Source organism: Mus caroli, unplaced genomic scaffold (assembly GCF_978045245.1).
Source record: "Mus caroli unplaced genomic scaffold, Mus_caroli_1 scaffold_8, whole genome shotgun sequence".
Lineage (NCBI taxonomy): Eukaryota > Metazoa > Chordata > Mammalia > Rodentia > Muridae > Mus > Mus caroli.
The window spans coordinates 64080476-64104401 of NW_028227263.1; the positions used below are offsets into that span (position 1 = coordinate 64080476).

Consider the following 23926-nt stretch of genomic DNA (forward strand, 5'->3'; position numbering starts at 1 on the left):
CTTTTTATTAGGTATTTTCCTCATTTACATTTCCAATGCCCAAAACTACAGCATACCTTTCTTATTTAAGTTTTCTTTAAAATAATTTTTGGTTAATTATATGGTAGATTTATAAATCTTTTGTCTACTTATGGCTGTGAATTTCTTTTCAATGACTTGTATATTCTGAATCATGCTTAATTCTTTACTTATAGTCTAACAGTTGATTTGCTAGTTTGGACCTTTTGGATCCCCTGGAACTGGAGTTACAGATGGTTATAAACCACCTGTGGGTGCTGTGACTTGAATCCAAGCCCTTTGCAAGAGCAACAAGCACTCTTAACCACTCAGCCAGCTGGGCACTGGTGGCGCACGCCTTTAGTCCCAGCACTTGGGAGGCAGAGGCAGGCAGATTTCTGAGTTTGAGGCCAGCCTGGTAAACAGAGTGAGTTCCAGGGCAGCCAGGGCTACACAGAGAAACCCTGTCTCGAAAAACCAAACAAAAAAACAAAAACAAAAAACAACAAGAAAACAACAACAACAACAACAAAACTGAGCCAGCTCTCCAGCCACTTAGTTTTTACTTTTCTAGAGTCTATTAGTCTGTACTGGCTGGTTTTGTGTCAACTTGACACAAGCTGGAGCTATTACAGAATAAGGAGCTTCAGTTGGGGAAATGCCTCCATGAGATCCAGCTGTGGGGCATTTTCTCAATTAGTGATCAAGGGGAAAAGGCCCCTTGTGGGTGGGACCATCCCTGGGCTGGTAGTCTTGGTTCTATAAGAGAGCAGGCTGAGCAAGCCAGGGGAAGCAAGCCAGTAAGGAACATCCCTCCATGGCCTCTGCATCAGCTCCTGCTTTCTGACCTGCTTGAGTTTCAGTCCTGACTTCCTTGGTGATGAACAGCAGTATGGAAATATAAGCTGAATAAACCCTTTCCTCCCCAACTTGCTTCTTGGTCGTGATGTCTGTGTAGGAACAGAACCCCTAACTAAGACACGGTCAGTAGTCATTTCCTTTCCAAACTCACATTGTTTTTTGCCTTATTTTTATAACTATAATCTCCAAAACATTGTAAGAAGTTAAAATACAAACAGCACAGGGGTACAATAAAGAATCTTACGTATTTTTGAATAGCAAAGTTTTAATATTCGTAATTAATTCAATCTTTATTGTGACTTTGTAAAAAACAATAATAAAACATATAATATCTTCTAAACCTATTTGAGAAAGGGACATATTACAATATCTCAATAGTGTTAAATTTTATTGAATATTCCTTATATCTCTGAAATAATTTGTCCTTTAATCCATTCATATAGTCATATTCAATTCATTTATAAAGAACTATTGTTTTAAATAGTACTAATTTACAACAGTTTGCTAGTAAAGACTTTTTTTAAGTTTATTCATTTTATGTACATGAGTACACTGCAGCTCTCTTCAGACACACCAGAAGAAGGCATCAGATCCCATTACAGATGGTTGTGAGCCACCATGTGGTTGCTGGGAACTGAACTCAGAACCTCTGGAAGAGCGGTCAGTGTTCTTAACTCCTGAGCCACCTCTCCAGCCTTAGTAAAGACTTTTTAAAGATTGTATTTATATTTACTTTATGTAAGTGTTTTGCTTACATACATGTCTTGTACACCACATGTATAGTATCTACAGAACAGAAGTGTCACCTACCATGTGGATGCTGGGAACAGAACCCAGAACCCAGGTTTTCACAAGAGCATCAAGTACTCTTAAAAACTGAGCTGTATCAGCAACTCTTTTATCCCAGGCAGAAGTTGACATGAAATTCTCCTCTCCTGGTAACCCTGAAAAGACTTCATCATCTACTCCCAGGACTTGGTGGGCATGCCCTGTGATTGTCAGGTATGCCCTGTTGCTGGGTTTCTCTCCTCTACAGCTTTTACTGTCTCAGGTAGAACTAAAATTATTTGTTCTTTTACTACCATCTAGTTAAATTAGAACAGGCATGTTTAATTAAATATTTAAGCCATCAGGGCTGTTCTGTGAAAAAAATTTCCCAACCAATTCAATTTCTTAAATTATCACAATATTAAGTTTACTGGTATGAAGTTGATCATTGTATCCTAGTTCTTACATCTCTACAGCATTTCTCGTTCCTATTATCATCTATTTCTCATTCTTGATCTATCTTGCTGATATTATCAGTTCTATTCATCTTTAAGTCATTCAGTTAAAAGGTCTAGATATGTTCTACTTCATCTATTTCCTAAGTACAACGAGTGACAGCAAATGACATTAGCTGGTTAAGCACCAACTATGCCTCAACAATGGAAATTAAGAAGAAAAAGAAAAAAGGTTTTAGTCATAGTGATCACAAGTTGTTTACACTGTTGTAATTTTAATTAGCAAACTTTATAGTTTAAAACAATTTATGTCTATAGAAAATTTATTAAGTATAGCAGTTCTCACAAACACCCTCCCAACGGCTTCTCTTATTATTTACATCTTCATTACTGTGTGGTATGCTGCATTCTTACAACTGATGAACCAACAGTGATAGTTATTAAAGTCCAGTTCATATTAGGGCGATATTTTAAGTGTGCTATAAGTTTAAATTTGTTAATTGTTATCTTTGGCTTCACTAGTGCTTTCCCTAACACATCTGGTTTCTACCTCCCCTGGTCACAGTTTACTTCCTCTTACTTTGGTTGCTGTCATTCTGCCTTCTCAAGCTGCAGGAACAGGAGCACTTCATTACTGAGTCCAGCCTGCCAGATGGCCTCAAATTCCCAATCCTAACTTTTAAGTCTCCAGCATCCACTTTGTTGATTCAATTTTGTTTCTCTATTTTCCCATCTCATTATTCCTGATCAATCTTGTTGGTTACATACTAGGTCCATTAAAGAAAGAAATATCTCTTTATTTTGTTACTATGAAGAAAATTATTCTAAACTCTTTAAACTTACAGGTAGAACACATACTCTTCCTCTTAAAAGTTATGTGTGTGTGTGTGTGTGTGTGTGTGTGTGGGTGTGTGTGTGTGTGTATACGCATGCAAACCTAGCACAGAGGTCAGAGGAGAATTTGTAGGAGTGGTCTGCCTCAGTCTCCCCCACCACGTAGATCCCAAGAATTGAATGCAGGAGGACATAAGGCCCCACAGCAAGCACTTTTCCCTACTAGGCCATCTCACCAGCCCCTAAAGTAGTATCTTCAACATGATCCGCAGGCCTTTCTTTGGTTCTTAGCTTACTGAGGCAATCTTCAAGATCTTAGGTAACTGACACACTCTGTTGGTCTCTAGGCAAAAGCTCCTCTCAAACACGTACAACGCACAGAAACTGGTCTTTATCCTTCCCACTTTCCATCAGTAATGCCTTTTCTGCCTTGCCCTCAGACCATCCAACACATCCACCCGTGAAGACTTGCGATCATGGAACAGCTGACTTGCCACATGTCACTTCTGCATTTATACAATATGGGATTAATACAGCTGCAACAGAACGCAATATGGAAATGAGCTTTTCTCAACATCTATTTTATATTAACTTAATGGGTTGTCAGTCCCTTCTACATGCTTACATCACTAAAGGACAAAGCAAATGGATCATGATGTTACAGAGAGCTAATTAATACTCATCAAAATGCAATAAGCATTTGCCAAATCCAACAACATACCTTGCCCGCCAGGCGGCTGGAGATGATTCCATTACTGGATAGAAGACAATCAGCAAGAGTAGTTTTTCCTGTTAAACAACAGTGATCACAATACATTTGTTTAGAGGGGTTAGCATTCAATAATGCTGTATTATCTCCCTGTAGACCTCACCAATCTCACTTGAAAAGTTGTCAGATTAATTTTAAGCTCAGAAATTAAGATGAGACAGACTTTACAGAGTAAAACTTAGTAAGACTTCTAACTGATGGCGCAAACCACTATGAGATCAAAATACAAACCATCTCTTAAAATGTTTATATTTGTTACTATAATCTAGCTTTAAGAAATCAATCAAGACTATTATAACTTACCAACTTACCATTGGTATAACTTACCAATCCCACACAATTAATCAAACTTAGACTCTAAAAACTCAGAAAGCAAAAGGACAGCAATAGTGTTTAGCTCAGAAAGGCATTCTGGGTAAACCATCACCAGGAAACTACAACACGTGGTCTTCTGTCGTATTTACCTTTGTGTGACCCTGGCTGACATTAGCCAGTTAAACTGTTGCACTTATTTAATAAGAAAATGTGTTTTCCTGTTGTTGCCTGTGGAGGGCTACACTGCGGTAGCCAATGCAACCCAGTTAAAAACTAAACCTGAAATCTACTGTAAGAAATCTTTGCATAATCAGATACACATTTGCAGTTCCCTTTATTAGAATATTGCCAAAGTTAACACAATTTCAAGCATCATAAACAGGCACTCGTGTTTAAAGAACGATATGGGCATATTCAATTTCCACAGTTGAGTGGGCCTAACAAGTGTTGGATTTTCTCTACAATACAGCTTTTTGTAGTCTGTATGTATATAATCTGTGGAATCTGTATAATAGTATAAACCAGAGACTAATCAATGGGACCTCTAAAGAGCTTAAATAATGTGTTAGTATAAAATCATAGAAGGTCACTTTTCTGCTATGCAACAGAGCAGAATTCATTCTAAGCATGGCAAACATACATCCATTAGAATGTACCACCAAAAGGGAGACTTTGCATGATTAGGCAAGGCTGAATTCCTTGGTCAACAATGTTTGATGTTTGATATATTACACACTAGTCAATCTGCTATTTAATTCTCAGAGGGAAAAAAAAAGAATAAAGAAAGAAACAAAGTAAAACCTTTGGCTAGATCTTATGTCCTCCAAACATGCACACATGTACCCATGGGCAGGCTAGGACTTTATTTGTATATAAACTCAGTGTCAGCTGGGTCTTCTACAAGTGACCCACCCTCTCTCCTTGTCTTCAGAGCTCATGTTAATGACAAGAGTCACCAAGCCTCTTTCCTGCCTTTTAACCCAGCCAAGCACCTTTCCCAGTCTAATCTCATCTACAATTGGAGGACTTTGCCCTTGCTATATTTTTCCTAATGACTCCCAACACACTAATAAAACTGCTAATGACCATTTCACTATTATTTCACCACTGGCAGAGATTCTCCTTATCCTCCTCTTACATGGGCTACACACTGACCCTCAAACATAAAGTAATTTGAAAAGACCTCAGAGCTCCGGATGTCTAACCAGAGCGAGAGAGCTTGATCCTGTCTTAGAGCCACACAGGAATGGTGAGGTCTGTGACAGGACCCTGCCTGTGTCTTCCTCGCCTTTAAAACACTAAGGAGCTTTGGCTTCAACAGGACTCTAAATGCTGAGCTGCTGCTATGAGAAGAAAGAGTTTCAAATGAAGAGTAGTCTCAGGAAAAAGCAGACAGCTGAACCCCACCTTAGACACACGCGCTTCCTTCTGCCTGTCTCCACACCTCCATTTGTACTGCTTATCTCCCCCTATCACCTACAGCCCCTCAAGGGGCACGTCTAACAATTCTTTTTTATTTTTTGGTTTTTCGAGACAGGGTTTCTCTGTGTAGCCCTGGCTGTCCTGGCACTCACTTTGTAGACCAGGCTGGCCTCGAACTCAGAAATCCGCCTGCCTCTGCCTCCCGAGTGCTGGGATTAAAGGCGTGCGCCACCACGCCCGGCTCTAACAATTCTTTTTAACCACTTTGCTACCCAATCCTCCAGGTCTCAAAACTCTCATTCGCCCCACCCCCACCCCATCTCATCATGATGCCCCGATTCCTCCCTAAAGCCTCTCTGGCTGGACAGGTTGGCCTCATAAATGTCTCGGTCCTGACAAATCTAAAAAAGCACTGCCAACTTAGCAAATGCTCAGAATAAGATGAATTAAATAGAATTTATAGAAGACATATTCTACCAAGACCACAGACATTTTACCATCTCAAGAAACGTTTCCATATTTTAACAAAAATCCAAATTCAAAAGCATTGCCTGACATACTGGGCAGACCACCAATCACCCGTTAATCCATTTATTTCAAACTTTCTACAGCATGCTTCTCTGACATGACACAACACACAACTCCTTAGCAAGCATCACTCTCACCGCTCCAATGAAACAGAGACATTTCCTCTTTGTTAATAAAACCCAATTCTAAAAGCCTTACCGTGATCAACATGAGCCAGAACACAGATATTCCTAATGTTGGCGGTGTTCTTCTGAAGTCGAATCATCTTATCAACACCACTGAGCACCATGGTTATTTCCTGGGACTAAACATTAAATGCAAATTAAAAATGGTACAAAATCTAGTGTGTGGGGGGGAGTGGTGGTGTGCACAACAGCGAAAACCAAATGGACAAACTGAGAGGGAGATGCTGATGCTGACAAGTCGCCTCAGATTCCTTAACTGAGAATCCAATGAATGTTTAGCCACATCTATTTCCTTCTGGCCCTGAGGGGATATAGTCCTTTAGGCCCATGTTCCATGGTAAAGTCCACACATCCTGCTGACAGTACTTGTGGGGTGAGCTGGGAGTTTCCAGATCTGCCATGCGATGAATCACGCAGTTGGGAGCCAGGTACAGAGACGCCCGGCTAAGTCACACACACACACACACACACACACACACACACACCAGAGACAGTCAGTCAGCCTCTCTCTCTCTCTCTCACACACACACACACACACACACACACACACACACCCTGCCCTTCCCTACTTCGGTCCTTCCAAAAGTCTGCCTTTCTGCCAAGCTTGCTGGCTTTTATCAGACATGAGAACTTCGGCCCTGTGACTGCACTGAGTGTCCTTAAGTTTTTGGATCACGTGCCTAGGAACACACCAGGTGCACGACACACCTTCTACCCCTCTCTCCAATTAAAAGAAGCAAATCGAGGTCTGCATGCCCTTCCTCCGCTTGGGTTCCTGGAGTCCCTGCCGCTGAGGGTACCGGGTCCCTATAAAGTGCAGCCGCTCGGGACACTCCTCGCCCAGCCCAATCGACATGACCCCCCGGGTCTCCGTCACCGTCTGGTCGCCGGCGTCCCTAGCAAGTCCCCCCACTTACCGGCTCCACGCCGCACCTCACCCACGCTCCTAAGACTCCAGGAGTAGCTCAGACCGGAAGTCGCAGGAGCCGGGGGGCGGGGCCTGTGGGCCTGTGACCTCTGACCCGCGCGCGTCAAGAACGCCACCGGAAGCTACGTCGTTTCCCTTCAACTTGGAGTTCCGCGGTCGCCTTGACGACGGCGGACGCTGTAGCTGCTCTGAAGTGTGCCAGCCGAAGCCTGCGGAGGAGGACGCTGGAGCGCAGAGCATGAGGAACTGGTGTCTGTGCCAGATTTGCACCTGCGGGTAAGAAACGTCCGCCCGGTGTGGCGTCCGCAGAGCCGCGAGCCCCGTTGACACCTCGCGGCGCACACCCCCTAAGGACTCCCTTGCCTGAACCGGAGGAGACCCCTACCCCACCCTGCGACCTTATGCTCTGCTAAATGCTCCCCATTTCCTCTGCTTGGCTGTCTCCTGGGCAAAACTTATTTTCTTTGCATTCCCCGAGGCTTCCCATCCAGAGATTTAAGCTAAAAACAGTTCAGATCAGCTAAGAAGTATGAGCAAATATGGCTGGTAAGCGATGGAGTCACCCACCAATTCTATTGGTTAACTTAAAAGAACAGTATCCATGGTATTTCGTTTGCCATCCAGAGCCTTCCATCCTCTAAACTTTATTTTTATTCCTGCCAAGGCAACATTTTCCTGAGGCCTTTCAGACAGACAAAAATGACAATAATCCTCACCGTAAACCTCAGGTTTGGTTTGTAAGTCCTGCCTAACAACCTTACATCACCAGTAAACACATTCTTCTCTATCCTCAAGTTTACTGTTTACCCAGGGATTAGATCACCTTTGATAAGTAAATATGAGTAACTGAGTAACGCCAAGTCCTTTGTATTTTTAATCCCCTTCTAAGGGCAACCACCTACAACACATACTGATTGAGAGCAGTTTCTCAGCCCCTTTTGTAGTAAACATTGTTTGTATGTTTGAACAGATGCAAACATAACTTTTAAGGCTTGAATCTGCAAAATCTTGTATGTAAGAAAAAAAATGTATTTGAAATTGAATTTATCTACAAACTAAGTTATTTTCCCATCCACCCACCAGGAAAATCATTATACTAGGGACTTTCCATTCTTCAAAAATAATATCACTACCCACAGAGCTGGGGGGACTGCCAATATAAGAGGAATCCCTAATCCTTAAGATTTGAAGCGTGGCTAATAACTTCTGCCGAAATGTCCCTTGCAAACACTTAGTTGCAGCAAGAGCACTGCCTTAGCTGCTTTCAGTTTTATAACGGAGGCACAAGAATCTTTGACAAAATGGGTAGTTACTATGACATACATAGTTCCACTCAGCCAGTGGTTTTTAAACTTTGGCTACCTACATGGGTCATTGTCTCAAAATGGGGCAAAGATTCTTCACCATCATCCCTCCCCATACCACCTCTCATCTTTTGCCTCCTGTCCTGTTGGAAGGAAAGAGGGAAGATCTGTCCATATTCATTTGTTGATGAAGACTATCTGTTAGGTACATTTGCACCACTGTGGTAGCACTGTGGTAAAAACAGCAGAGGAGAGGAGGTCTGTTTGGGCATACAGTTTGAGAGGGTGCAGTCCCTGGCAGTCAGGCATGGTGGGGTTCTTGTTCATGTAACACGAAGCAAGACTATTTACATGCTGGCAGACCAGGAGGTAGAAAGCCTGTGGAATCAAGACCAGGCTCTAATCTTCCAAGGGCTGCTGTTTACAACTTACTTCCAGGTAGAGGCCAGCTTCCAAAAGCCTTCCAGAGTGTTTCCATCAGCTGGAAAGCATAGGTTCAAAATATGTGAACATCTCAGATTCAAACCATGATGCCATCTTTTCTCTCTTATGGAACTAAAATTTAATTCCTTTGATTTTCCATTAGGGACGCCTGATCTCATCATTTCTGTGAGCTGGTTTGTTTGTTTGTTTGTTTGTTTGTTTTTTCAAAAAGACAGAGAAGTTTAACAAGTGTAAACAGTTATGACTGGCAACAAAAATATAAAGCAGAAGGGAGATTGCACATGTTAGACTAGGAGGATTTTGCTTTCTTTTATAATTTCTCTGCACTGTTATATCTTATACTTGTCCACAATCTTAGGTAAGTTATACTGTGAATGCATTGCTTTTGTGGACAATAAAAACACTGACAAATTCTAAAGTTTTGACTTGTGTTTTGTTAATCAACGCAGCTCTATCAGACTTTTATATGTACATGACCCATGTACTCTGCTCCTGGATTTTCCAAGTATCTTGGACCCTGCATAGGAAAAAAATCACTTCAGCACTTTCCACCACCTCCTTTGCAGCAGACATTGCTGAGTCTCATGAGTCTTCTGACTTTAGAGTTTCCTAGACATGGAAGAATAGAGGAGCTGTCTAACCAGGATGCTGCACAACAACTCCCAAATCCAATCTGTCTTGGCCTCTACTGTATTCTGTGTCCCACAAAAAAATAAATAATAAAAATGGACTCTGCTCTGCCTCCTTCCTTTAGTACCTATCCTATGATTCAAAGTAACATGTTACTATCTGTTGTAAGTGAAACCTAAGCAGAAAACCTGTTTGCCATGCATCTAGGAAGCTCACCTTCTAGCTTTCCTGCTTCAGTAGCATAAGAAGTAGCTAAACTCTTATGAGCCAACTCAGTTTGCTATGCAAGGCTTCACTATGATTTATCGTTTTCATAAACACCAGTGCAGAGGGGGAAAGCTGCTCGAAGGTTCAGAAGGTGTGTTAAAGTCACTGGGGACCTGTTAAACATGCAATGACCATACAAGATGTTTTAAAGGGAAATAATGTTTCAGCTTATTTGTTTGTACAGACGGCATCGCTGTCCACATGGAACCACAAGGGTTTATGAACATTCTGACGTATCTTGCCCCACGACGGAGTATTTGGAAAAATATCCAAAATATGGCGATGTTCTTCCACCTCAGAGTCTTAAACCAAAGCAAGGATTTCAAGCACACCATGGTAAAATGGAAGGAGTAACCACATTTAAGTAAATATTGAGAAACTGTTTCCTTATTTTTGTCCAACTCCTCTGGTATTAATAAGGTTTTCTTACTATTTAAATTTAGCTAGCTATTTGACTCAAGTTTAACTAATTTAAGAAACAAGAAATTAGTTCACTACTTGAGAAAAGCAGAAAAATAAATATTAAGTTACATTGGCAAAGAGAAGAAAAGAGAAAACAAAAAGTTGTATTGACTTTTTTAGTTAACTAAAATAGCTCATGTTTATGTACTTTGCACTGTTACGATTGTGTAGAAGAATGCCTCTGCTTCCTAATTTGTGTGTGTGTGTCTCTTTGTATGTGTGTGGGCATGTAAATATGTGTGTGTTCTAGTTTTTGCATCTGTTTGGTATCTAATACTTTGCTTGCCATGGCAATTTTAAAAGCATACAGATTTAATTTTATCATGATCCTATTTGAAATAATTTAAACTATCATTAGGCATAGACCTAATTCCTTCCATAATTACTGCATAGATTATCAAACCCTGCTTGCTTCTCTACTTTATCTTCCCTGTTTGGAATCCTCCCTCCCTCTTTCCCTGGATATTACTCATCTAATCTATAAACATCAGCTAAATATTTTCCTTTGTCAATATCGTCTCTGCCATCCCACGTTTTTTGTTTAGCTTTTGTGGTCAGGTAAACTTCCCTCTTATAACTTCTGACATACCTTCCTAGTGTTATTGGATTCATCTTAGTGCTCTCCACCTGCAGGGTGAAAAATCCATTGTTTTCAGAAAGCTTGTACAATATCCACTACCTAGAGTAGGTGCCCAACATTCCTAAAAGCAGGAGCTTAGTACTTAATATGAGTCATTCATGATGACTCATATTAACTAGAAAATAGAAGGGTGGTTTATCTGCAGTATAAAGAATAAGTATCATTCCATATTGCATGTTTCTATAATACAGGAAGAAACTGTTGTGAACTTGTATAAAACTTTATCTTAATAAGATAATTGTAGCTCCGTTAGATGACTGTCAAAATTGACAGTATGTATCTTTAACTCTATGATGTACATTGTGTGATTGTCCATCTTTAAAAGGAAGCTAGGTAATAGACAGGTTAACTAAGTTACCCAAGGTTATGCAGCTACTAAATGACAAAGCCAAGATTTGGATTCAGGCAATCCAACTAGCCTTGGATCTCTGGTTTTCCCCATTCCATGGGACTGTCTTAGCCCCAGAAGTACCACCTCCATCATAATAATGGAATATAATATACAAGATGGCTAGATTATCATTTCATTCCCATCCATTGTCAGGGCTTCTGAGAGATCCAAAATCTTAGAAAGACTCACATCTTTCTGAGCCATAATTGGTGATCAATTAGACAATAAGCAGGAAGATATTGTGACTTTCATAGGAGGAAACTATGCCTTAGTACATGTAGGAGAATGTGGCTTTTGGAAAAGTGACTACAAAGCTAATATTGACAAATTTTTTAGCTCAAAAATTTTCACTTCAGATTTCTTTCTATATTAGATTTAAAAATCCACCTACTTGAGAATTTTATTCACTTAAGATCAAATTGAAGAGCTGTTATTTCAGTTTTTAAAAACTAGGATTTTCACATTTTAACTTGTCATTGAATAGAACCTCATAAAAGAATTCAATTGTTTATTTCAAATAATCAACTAGTACCATTTTAATATCTCCTTAGATTGTTCATTTAAGACAAAATTGAAGATTTCAGTGCTGAAATAATCAAAACAGAAGAACCAGTAGGCTGTGTTTCACATATATACATGTATATATTTCAGGTCAGATTATCGCCCTTATGAAATAGTCAAGCAGCCTCGCCACCTACCTGAAGAATATAAACCCAAACAGGGGAAAATTGATCTTGGTACTACCTACAAGCGAGATTTTAATCCTTACAAAGTACAGCCTTTGATAAAAGTCCGGCCTGTGGAAAGACAACAAGTTAAAAAAGGAAAGTTGGACACTGTCCCAACTTATAAAGGTAACCTGTCATTGTAAAAGCAAAAGGGTTCCAAACCTAAAAATGCCATCTTTGACCTTTACAAAAAAAATTGTCATCTTGTATTGTCATACTTAGCCACAGTGGTTAGAAAAGAACATTTTGTTGTTGTTGTTGATCAAAACAATATTGCTAGCAAAACCCAGTTACAGACAAACAAAACTGGCTCATGGGAGTTCGGAGCCCTAGACTCTTCTCCAAATGTGCCCCCTAAGTTGTCTGTATCTCAAAGCATATGGAAAGCAAAGGACATCACTGAGCAAAGATATATATTACACTTGTCACTTTGTCACAGTTGGTATTGTCCTTTCACCCTGTCCTTCCTATAATGAGTTGAAACCCAGCTGAGAGTGTTGGAGTTGTTGAAAAGAAAAAACAGCAACTGTCTTCTTGATTCAAATTACAGACCAACCTGCAAAACTATGGAATTAGTAGATTGTCAACTGACATACCATTTTTATACTCTGAAGCAGGGTTCTCAGCCTTCCAGTGCTTCCATCCTGTAATGTTCCTCATGTTGTGGGACCAAATCATGACCTCTAACCAAAAACTTATTTCTGTTGCTATGTCATAATTGTAATTTTGCTACTGTTAGGAATCGTAATGTAAGTAGTTTTGGAGATAGAAGTTTGTCAAAGGGGTCGCAGATTGGAGGATAAAGCTCTGATCTATGAGCAGATTATTCTCAGAACAGGTCTTCACAATAAAATAAACATGCCCATCCCCTGACAGACAGGGCCAGGACAACTGACGGGGTCTCCTCCTCCAAGCCTTACTTGCAGCAGGACAGGAGTGAGAACTTTCCCTTAACACACTTAAAAACGTGAGCACTGGCAATTTCATGGCCTATCTTTTTAATTTTTTTCACCAAATCCCTATATGATTTAAATATTTTAAAAAACTTACTCATGGAAGTCTTCATTTACAAACAGACCATCTTGACATGAACTATCCTCTTTCCTTCCCTTAGTAACACAGTTGAACATCAGGCTTATATTCTTTCCACTGGTTATGTGAAATAGCTGAGTGGGTGTTTTCAAATATAAAACCTTTTGCCAAAGCAATGGCATCTATAGTTAGGTAATAGCTAATGACTATTTTAAAGACTTTTAACAGTAAACAGATAAGTAAAGTGCAAGGTACCAATATCCTGGGATCTTATGGGGAAGTTAGGAATAATTTTTTTTCTGATTTTGAAAAACAGTACAACCACGGCTATAGAACTGACGAATTATAAAGATTATGAATGTTAAGTAAGTATAATCAAATACAGCAAAACAAATTACTGAAATACTGATATGCATAAAAGATAATCTTGACATAAAAGATAGTAAAAATGACTTTGCTTTGACATTTATACAACCATTGTAATTTTCCATGTAATATATTATACTAAAGACAGTAATATTGATATCCCTTGATGCTGTGTGCATTTATGTAATACACACAGATACATATTATAGTATTCCAGGTTTTCACGCATGAAACAACAGCCTCAAGTGTACTTAAGTTTGTATGATTGCAATTCTGTGTGTATCCGTCTGAATACCTTCATAAGAGCAGGCATCTATACAGTCTAAGAGGAGAGGAGAGAGGGAAGACAGAAATAGAATATTGTAAAGGTTGGAGTCTACAAAACCCCAGGTACATGGTTTGTTTCTTTGTGAACTTGCACTGTTTGATGGATGTGGTGAGCAGAGAGACTGAGCCAAATATTCCCACCAAACACCCATGAAGTTTATTTGGGAGTAGATGCTTAGTAGATAAAGCCCCACGAGAAAGAATATGCCACACCTAAATCATGTCCTCCAGATATTTAAACACAGGGCATGGCTGTGTCTACCTAGCTCAGCTCCTAATTGGATTGAGGGGATATCCACTACACCCTACCTGCCAAATATCTGAGGGAACAAAATTTCTCCTACTAAAAATGGACTTAGTTTCTGTCATTCCTTTCAAACACAATGTCTAGTGAATAGTAAAACATGGGACCTATGGAAAAATCAGGAAAATCTGAAGTGATAAACAGATGAGAAACTACCAAAATTTGTAATAGAATCATTTTACAGATTTAAGTTCCAAATAGATAAACACAAAGGAAACTGCATCTAGACAAATGTCATTTTTAAAAGGTAAAGAATTCTTAAAGATGATGGGAAAAACATCTCTGGAATGAGGATTAAACCAGACGTTTTGTTGGAACCAATGGAATAGAGATCTTGTAGCACACAGCCACAAATAGTATGTATATATCAAGCTCCTATCCTCAAGTTCCAGGAATTTATTCAGAAAAGGAGGCAGAAAGATTTTAAGAGCCAAAAGGGTGGATGACTCCAAGGAAACAAGTCTTTCAGACACAACAGGGCTGGTTCACATATGAACCAACAGACTGTGATAGCATGCAGAGGGCCAACAAATCCCTGCATGGTAAAGGGGAAAGGGGAACAAAAGTTCCCCCCTTAACTAAGAAGTTCTTTGCAGTTGATACCTGCTTACAGAAGAAAAACAACCGATGTTCTCCAATTGAGTGATGCAGGATATATCCTCCCAGGCAGGATTCAGACTCAGGAGAAATTAATCCTCTGTGTGTGTGTGTGCTAATTATGGCTTGGTAGGTTTTTGCAGTTTTTTTTGATAGAACACATAGTTGGATGGGTGGGAAGGTGGGGACAATTTGGGAGGACTTGGGGGAGGGAAAATTATGTGATCAACCATAGTGTATAAAAGTAAGTTTTTCAAATAATTTTTAAAATGTCACAAGAAGGTATTTAAAGATACTGAATCTCAAACTTTCATAAGTAATGAAATGGTCTTCAAAATTTGACAGAGATTGTTACAAACAAAAACTGAGATATTTCATTAGCAGCACAGCAGCACCACATTGTGTTAAAGGAAGGTTTGTAGTTAGAGGAAAATAATTCAGATAGATGAATGGAATTGGAATTCAGAAATGAATAAAATAAAATGTACAAATAGAAGCTAAGGAAAAGGAAGATTCTGTAGGAGGACCAGTGGTCTTGATTAATCTAGACTCCTGAGATCTTTCAAACACTGTACCACCAAACAGACAGCATACATCAGCTAATATGAGGCCTCTAACACACATACAGTAGAGGACTTACAGGTCTGTGTTCATTTAGAGATGAAGCACCTAACCCTCAAGAGACTGGAGGCCCCAGGGAACTTAAAGGTCAGATGGGGTTGGGGTAGGGTTGGGGCATCCACATGGAGATGGGGTGGGGTGGGGAGCAGTTAGAGGATATATGGGGAGTGGTGGGGAATGGAATGTGGAATGTAAAATATGAATTACAAACAAGAGAAATATGTAAATAAAATTAATATCAATTTTATAAAGTCATGGTATGTTTTCAAACAAATATGAGATTGAAATATGTTATAACAGTAGTATTAAAGAAAACTGTTGTTCAAGAAGTGTTCAAGACAGCAACATACTTGAGCCAAGAAGATCCCATAATGAGTGAAATTAAGCATTTTTATTTTAAAATGCAGAAAGACTTAGTTAATTATAATAAAACGGAATAATAAAAAACCTGTACTAATCCAATAGGATGTAGGGACTAGGTAGTATGGAATGGGGAAAGAACGTAAGAGGGAAAGCAATAGTGATATACTCAACTGAAGCCCAGCTGGATCACTGGCCCATTAAATAGAATTTAGAGTGATTCTTCATACATTAACAAGAAATTTTCAAAAATTCACAATTTGTGTAAGTTATAAATTCTTGACATAAAATTATAAATCTTTGAAATTTTAAAATTATAAATTTTTTGAAAAACAATATACTAAAATCAACTCAAATACATTTCAAATAGATATCTGCTAGACAAACTGAATTTGTAGAATTACAGGTATAGTTTAAAATGATAAAGATCATCTAGGATTTCCAACTTGTGAATAAGATGCAAAAAACTGAAGAAAGTGTTCTCAACGAAACAAGGAAAAGCTAGCTAGGTAGGTAATATATAGAATCAAAAATATCCATAAGTCCCTTAGAAAGCTGAGATCACAAGTTCACTAACAGAACGAAAGCATGAGATTACTGCAGGAGAGGCATCAGTGCAAAGTGTTGCAGCTTGGAGACAGGAGAAAGGAAACAAGAAGCAAAACAGAGCTTCTTACCATGAAAGGAGGAGCTGTCCCTGGGAGTAAGCACTAGAGATCTACCATAAAGGGACAGGAGCATTGCAAGCTGTGCCCATGCAACTCAGGGTAGATGAAGCTGGAGAAAACAACAGATGCCTGCCCCTATACACAGGGCAACACCATCTCACTTGAGATGGAATAACATCAATCCTCTATTGGGAAAAGGCAGGATATGGAGATACACATTTCCTGAATTATAAAGGAAGAGATAATAAGAAACTTCCTAGATAATCAGCCACCAACCTGAACAGAGAAATAATACCAAAGCCATTTAGAGTTGCTGGTCTACTAAAAGTAAGCATGGCAATAAAGAGACCCAAACTTAACTATGGATTGAACCAAATCACACTCTGGCAAATGAACATGGATTAATTTCTGAATATACATATTATAGATATAAGTATCTATCGTACATATGATGTCTAGTTTTCAAATTATAAAAATGGGGGGAAATGAGAAGGGAAGAAGAAGAAGTGGGGGAGGGAGGGGGCCTTGCGATGAAACCAAAGGAAAAACCCAATCAGAAAGGAGCTAGATATTGGCTCTACCAAGGAATCAAAAACTTATGACTGATGGTTGGAAACATTAAGTGGAAAAATTAGCCAAGAGATAGAAGCTACAAAAAGGAGAATGTAATAACTACAGAAAATAACAGAGATTTTTAGGTGTTTGAATAGATAATAGTACACACATGGGGAGGAGCAGCAGGCTTAAGATACATCAGTATAAAGCAAATGTATGGAGACAAAAAAAGCCCAAAGCACAAAGTCCACCAACCACATTGAACCCTTAGTGAAAATATCCTTCATAAAGTATTTTTCAGACAAGTGAAAAGAATTATCAGTAAATATCATATGAAGTTTTAAGAGAAATTCTTCAGGTAAATGCAATATGAAGCAACAGAAACTAGGCCTTTATAAAGAGAAAAATGTCCTCAGAAATAGATGCTATAGAACACTTTGAAGTGGGCCTAACATACATGTACTTGGAACATCAGAAAATAAAATAGGAAAGAAAACAAAAGAATTACCTAAAAATTTAATAGGATTTTTTTCCCCGAAAATGGGTGATATCAAAATATGGACCTGGAAAACTTTAAAAACCCAAGCAGGTTACATTTATAATTTAAAATTATGAAATATACAGACTGCTTAATGTGAAAAACACTTTATGAAGCCAGGCATGGTGCCATATACCTACAATCCTGGTACTTGGCAAGTAGAAGCAGAAGGAATCAAAAGGTAAAGGCATCTTTATCTATACAGGGAGTTGAGGGTCAGCCTGGGCTACATGAAACCTTGTCTCAAAAACAACAAAAAAGATACATTAAACAAAGAAGCAAATTAAAAACAAGAGTGAGGACTAGGACCATTGAAACCAGAAGATCATGGAGTTACATCTTGAAAATGTTGAAGGCTAGGACACAGATGAAATCCACCAAGCACACTGAACCATTAGTGAAACTACCTTAAAAGTCGTTTTCAGTCAAGTGAAAAGACTCATCAGTAAATGTCATGTGAAGTTTCAAGAGAAAAACTTTCAGCAAGTAGAGTATGAAATAAAGAGTCCTCAGAAATAGATGCAATGACAATATAGTGTTTTTCTAGAGCAAAAATTCTATCAACGTTGACTGTTTTTAAAAACCAATTATAAAAGTACAAAGTAGAAAAGGTTAGAATTGGAAATGTGCTGTACCTTAGTTGTTTGTTACTCCTCAGCCATGTGGTGTGTAATAATTTAGTCAACAGTAGAATGCTTTTACAACCATTGTTCACTAAAATCATATCATCTAGTGAGATCAGACTCTGGAACACCGGTGCTCCCATAGTGAAAGAACGATAAATATGCATGTCTTTATCTCAGTATGTCCCCATTGTTGAGGTGCAAAACTATGCAACTCAGAACAATATTACTCAAAAGTGGACTATGATTTGTTAAAATTTTGTATTGTAAACTTTAAAGAAATATTAAACAAATTGACCTGCAAGCCATCTCCAGCCCCCCCGACCCATTTTCTTCTTATGACTATTACACTCCCATTCTTCTTCATACTACCTATTCTTGCTACCTATTTATACTTCTGCATTCTTGCAACACTGATAGAATTTAGCATTTTCAGTAGGCAGTATACATTTAGAAACTTGTGTTTAAGCTTCAAAGCCTAAGACATTTCTTATCTGGCTATTACAGAAAAACATTTGTCAACACCTGCTCTGTGACAATTCTATTACCAAGTTTGGAAACTTAAAAAGAAGTTGTATGCGTTGTACTTTACACTACCTTATCTTTCCCCCTCCATATTCTTGTTTCATTTTTGAAAGCCCAAGTTTCTCTGATATTGAGAAATACTTTGTTCTATTCATCCACATATTCACCTAAAATCAGCAGTTTGTCTCTTAGTCACATTGGCAGCAAAGACTCTCCTAGTATGACCGTGTCTTCACTAACATCTCTCATTTCCTTGTAGTTACTAGGAAATAGTGCTATAATTGTAATCTGTAGTTTCTGAAGAACAGATTCCTTCATGGTAGCTCAAGAAAAAGATTCATGAGAATTGGAAATGAAAAGTTGTCAGGTTCAGAGGGAGCTGGAGGGGAGTGCTTTAGCTAATGAGCACATGATTTCACTCATACTCATACTACCTATTCTTCATACTACTTATTCTTGCTACCATAGCATTTCTGTTGCTATCATACTGAATGGCTTCCTCCAGTTCCTTATTTCTTCATTTCTATACAAGTCTGCAAGAATACAGCTTCCATCAGCCATCAATCTGAATACTACCTCATGCCTTTCTATAATGTTCTTCATCTGGTACTTGGTTTTCAACCTTAGAGTCACAAGATTGGTCTAGTTCATCATGTCTTGCCATGTGGCTTATAGGATTCTGATAACTTAAAGGCCGACTGCTTCTTGGCTGGGTTTCCACTCACACTAAACATCAGTAGCTTAATAATTTAGTCTAAAACTCAGCAGGAATATATAAGAATGAGGACAGTTTTTCTTCACAGCCAGTAGCCACAGGGTAAACATTTAAGGTTTAGCTATTCCAGTTGTCATTCCCTTGACTTTGGTTCACTTTCTATTGTCTTACCATATACAAACTTGCTTTTTAATAAATTAATATTTGGTATTTAGAATCCTTTTGGAGATGCAGTGAATTTTATACTTCTCAGCTTACTACATTAGTATGTAAAATAACTGTCTTTTATAAACTCACTTTAGGTGTTTTTAAAGTACATTCGTGTGGTGAAGTAAATTTTACCATAATACTCAGCTTACTACTTTTCTGTCTAGAAATAGACAACATAAAGAAGCCTTACTGAAATAGAAACACTTCAAATTTTCATCAATGGCTTAAGTAAGCTGCAGATATTGGGCTTCTAACTCTCAAATTATGGCTATGATATTCATTTCTAAATTGCACATACAGTTTTGAATACACTGTTTGGCTTCCTGGTCTTTAGGTGGTCCTGTATCTCTCAGGAATTCCTTAAAGCCCAATAATCCATGGAGTCTTTATTTTTGACCAGAATAGCATTGAAACTTGAAAGTTCAAATTGAGCAACTGGTGTAAATAGTCTTTAGGACTTTTATTTTTTATTTTAAGAGATTCCAAAGGCCACCTCTGTGAGTTGTAAGATACTTTAAAAGTTAATCAATTGACTTCCTCCTCTTCAAGGTTCTTATTGTAAGCCCTGAATTTTATAGCTGTCCTTAATATTTTGTGAGTTACAGTCAAAATCCTAGCCAGTACATTTTATACTGTCTTTGCCTACAACATAGTCTTTTTAGCTTTCTATCCACAGGCAGGCACCCATGTTCCATATGCCCTTGTATGTAATCAGATGAATCTGAAAGTAGAAAATGATGAACCAAAGAAAACCAATATGAGGAAAACCTCATACTTGATCCTAGTGTCTGTGGTTCTAAAGAGATCAGAAGATGCTTGGCAATGAGAGAAATTAGTCAGGATATTCTGAAGATAGTTTTTTTCCTCAGTATTTTAAAATATTTTGTTTGTTCTGATTTTCAAGATGATTATAGATCTTGGGATATTCAGAAATGTGAACTGTGTAAACCAGAGCAAGCTTACCATCCCCCAGATGTGAAATTCGGAAACTCAACTACATTTCAGGATGACTATGTTCCCCAGGAGATAAAGCCCAGGCAAAGCTTTAAGCCCTGCTCTGTGGTCAAGTGTTCTGTAGGCCCTTTTAATGGTGATACAAGTCATCGTCGAGATTATGTACCTCATCAGCTAGAAGTCAAGTTTGCAAGGCCAAAAGAAATTTATAAGCCTACTGACCAGCCTTTTGAGGATCTCACCACTCACCGGAATGACTTTCAGGGTCTTGCTGGTGAAACTGCAAAAATCTGCAGACCTGCCTATACCAGAGTGATCCAAAACATTCAGTTTAAAGGAAGCACTGAATTCCGTGACAGTTTCCAACCATGGGAAATCCCACCACCCAAAGTCAAGAAAGTGGCAGAGTATGTGCCTCCTTCAGGGAGCATGCAGTTAAACAGCACCAGCCACCTCGACTATGTTCCCTACCAGGCCAGCCGCGTAGTTGCCATTAGACCAGTTTCTCACAGAAGGCAAAGCAATTTTCCTTTCCAAGGAAAAAGCACCATGAAGGAAGATTTTCCAGCATGGGAAACTTGTCGTCAAGGACTTATTAAGCAGCAGCAACAAATTCCCAACCCATCTGGAAAATTTGAGGGTTTGAGCACTTTCAGATCTCACTTTGTGCCACATGAATTGATTCCAACAGAGAGCTGCAAACCTTTAAATGAAGCTCTTAAGAGTTCAGTTCCACTTGATGATGTCACCATGTATTCTATACAGTTCATACCGAAGAAACAGGAAATCTGCCCAGCTAGCTATCCTTCTCCTCCTGGTTATATATTTGAAAATACAAATTCCCAAGGACATAAATTCTTTCGCAAGATTATTCCTGCAGTGAAGGCCTTTTAGTAATCAATGTTTAAAAGAAAGCTAATGAGATTTTTGATTTTTAAAGAGAAACCCCAACTTTTATAGTAAAAATATGAGAGCTATACAATTTCATTTTTAGCTTTTTGAACAAGTTGGAACATAAAGATCAGGATTGATAAATCCATATTTTTTGAACCAAGATGGTCCTGTTTAGCACAGGCTACCCTGAAACTTGCAGTCCTCCTGTGTCAGTCTTCTGATCCAAGATTATTCTTTAACAGGCATTTCTGAAGGCTAAATGATGGGTACGCCCATTTACACATGCTGTCTCTTTGTTTGTCCTCAGTCTGGTGTCACCCCATTTTACACTTATGCAACTATACAGCTCCTCTCATCATCATTTATCAAGTATATTGGGACTGTCTAGAAAAAAATTGAAGATAAGCTATAAATTGCACTTTTCAAAAATATCCAGGTTTAACTCATTGATTGATTGATTCATTCATCTTCAGTACATCTACAGAGCATAGGACAAGTCAAGTTTTGGTTGGTGATGTCAGATACTACTGTTCTGTTTCTTGCCCTGTTCAAAATAGCAAGAGACATTGTGGCTTGAAGAGGAGATGTCCTATAGGATGGGAATCAGAGGACCAGAGTTCAAGTACTGATATCTTTGGTTTATATTTGAGCCACTGAAAGCAATCTCTTGCATACACATGTCTGTAGCTCATCTGTTAAAGAATATTGATTCTGCCTACCTCACAAAAGTTTGTTGGTAGTATCAAATTGTATAATACATTTAAATGCATAAAGTACAAACATAAGGGGCTATTAAACACTCAGATAACTTTTTGTACTTTTTCATTTTCAAATAAGGATAGTTACAAACTTAATACTCATTACTTGGTCCCCATACAGCAAGGACTGTAAAATAACCTAATTTGCTTTGACTTTATGAATAATTTGTGTTTGTAAGAGGCATCTGCCCACTATAGCTTCATAAACACCCTGTAAGTTATAGCAGAAAATAGAGAACCTAGATTAAGTACTTGGATGTGAATGGCTGTATTTTCAAAAGGAAAAATATTTGCTTAAAAAGTTGTGGGAAGACTTCCAGTTCTGACAAAATCTTCAGGATAAACCTAGGTATGTGTTCATTCAGTGGCCACATCCAGAAACATTGTTCATTTATGAGGTCTATAACTACCTTGTTCATAACTGAAAGTATAAAGTGCAAAGAAGGACGGGGAACAGATACCAGTAAAGGACCTGGAAATAGCATACTATACTTACAAATGTTGAATGCTTCAAATGAGTGTTTTAATAAATGATCATGTATGGAAAATAAGATTGACTTCAATTTAAAATGAATTGTAATGTTTCACAGTTTAAGAATATTACTAAGAGTGAATTAAAAACATGTAATAACTAATTTTAATTAATTTTAATTAATTTAAAGCAATTCTCCATATTTGCATTTATTATAAAAAGATAAATGAAAAATTATGTTTTATGTATAATCTGATTAATAAAATGTATTGATTTTCATGAAGTCATTTCTATATCATTTTATTTGAGATAAACTTCTAAGTAAATTCCTATCTAGATATACCTATACATGATTAGATGAAAACTATTTTAAAAATAGAAAATACCATTATAATAATCAAATTAAGAATTTGGTCATACTTCACCATTCTCACCATTTTGGCCATGTTACAATGTTTAATATTCAAATCTCCCATAGTCTGATGGGATTGGTCTCCTCTCTGAACAATGGTCACTCTTAAGACATCTACTGGCATTTTTTGAAACAGTTTTCCTTAAACTAAGAACACATAACATACTGTCTTGTCTCAGTGTAACCTAATATAATAGGTATGAGAATAGGGTTTGGAACAGAGCATAGCATAAGACATTCAACTGGGAGTTCAGAATCATCTTTCTTAAGGAATGTTGGCTGAGCTGAATACTGAAAGATAAATAGGAGGAAATAAGGGTGAAGAAAAGTGGGAAGAACCAAAAACAACTTGGAGAGGGAAAGGTTTATTTTATCTATCATCTTATAGTCCATCATGAAAGGAATTCAGAGAAGAAACTCAACTCAAGATGAGACCTTGGGAACAGAAATTGAAGCAGAAGCCACAAGGGGACCATAACTTATGTGCTCCCATTGGCTTATTCAACATGCTCTCTTATGCAACCTGGAACTATAGCCTTAGGAGAAGCACTTCCCATAGTATACTAAACCCTCCCACATCAATCATTAATCAAGACTGCTCACAGATATATACCTATGGGCCAATCTGATGGAGGCATTTCCTCCACTGAGATTCCCTCTTCCTCTGACTTTTGTTTATAAAAAAGTTTGGGTTAAATTGATTAAAAAAAAAAAAAACTAACCACACAATTTTTGTCTAATTGTCTTCCCTTCCCTTTCCTTCCCTTCCCTTCCCTTCCCTTCCCTTCCCTTCCCTTCCCTTCCCTTCCCTTCCCTTCCCTTCCCTTCCTCCTTTCCTTTCCTTTCCTTTCCTTTCCTTTCCTTTCCTTTCCTTTCCTTTCCTTTCCTTTCCTTTCCTTTATTTTTTAAAACATTGTTTTGATTTTTATTGTTTTGTTGCTTTCTTTTGAGATAGGAAGAAGGGAAGGGAGAGCATAAACATAGAGTTGAGTGATTAGTGAAGTGGGGAGGGTCAGGCTGAAGTTGAAGACGGGGAAAAAGATCAAAATATGCCATATAAAATTTAA

At 38.2% G+C, this 23926-nt stretch overlaps 2 protein-coding genes across 3 annotated transcripts in view; one reads left to right on the forward strand and one right to left on the reverse strand.

Annotated features, from left to right (window-relative positions):
- Nucleotides 1-7180, reverse strand: part of Efl1 (elongation factor like GTPase 1) — a 132947-nt gene extending 125767 nt beyond the window's left edge. The window contains exons 1-3 of the mRNA XM_021166823.3: nt 7052-7180; nt 6148-6253; nt 3637-3704 (exon numbers count right to left, since the gene is read on the reverse strand). Of these exons, the coding sequence (XP_021022482.1) occupies nt 3637-3704; nt 6148-6238 (159 nt within the window). The 5' untranslated portion in view covers nt 6239-6253; nt 7052-7180. The remainder of the gene's footprint in view (nt 1-3636; nt 3705-6147; nt 6254-7051) is intronic.
- An 18-nt stretch (nt 7181-7198) lies between these two features.
- Nucleotides 7199-22974, forward strand: Saxo2 (stabilizer of axonemal microtubules 2). Of its 2 annotated transcripts, none has more exons than XM_085841589.1 (4): nt 7199-7338; nt 9892-10071; nt 11852-12054; nt 20274-22750. In XM_085841589.1, the coding sequence occupies exons 1-4, from the start codon at nt 7301-7303 to the stop codon at nt 21215-21217; spliced, it is 1365 nt and encodes a 454-aa protein (XP_085697715.1). In that variant the 5' UTR covers nt 7199-7300; the 3' UTR covers nt 21218-22750. The 2 variants fall into 2 exon arrangements, with proteins under 2 accessions (XP_085697715.1, XP_085697714.1); XM_085841588.1 differs by having other exon boundaries at nt 7214-7338; nt 9875-10071; nt 20274-22974.
- The last annotated feature ends 952 nt before the right edge of the window (nt 22975-23926 follow it).

What these genes read in the sequence shown, in the direction of transcription:
- Saxo2 (XM_085841589.1), top strand. Translation starts at nt 7,301, where the DNA reads ATGAGGAACTGGTGTCTGTGCCAGATTTGCACCTGCGG. An exon ending in GAAGGAGTAACCACATTTAA is followed by an intron (nt 10,072 to 11,851) that starts GTAAATATTGAG and finishes TATATATTTCAG; the next exon opens with GTCAGATTATCGCCCTTATG. An exon ending in CACTGTCCCAACTTATAAAG is followed by an intron (nt 12,055 to 20,273) that starts GTAACCTGTCAT and finishes CTGATTTTCAAG; the next exon opens with ATGATTATAGATCTTGGGAT.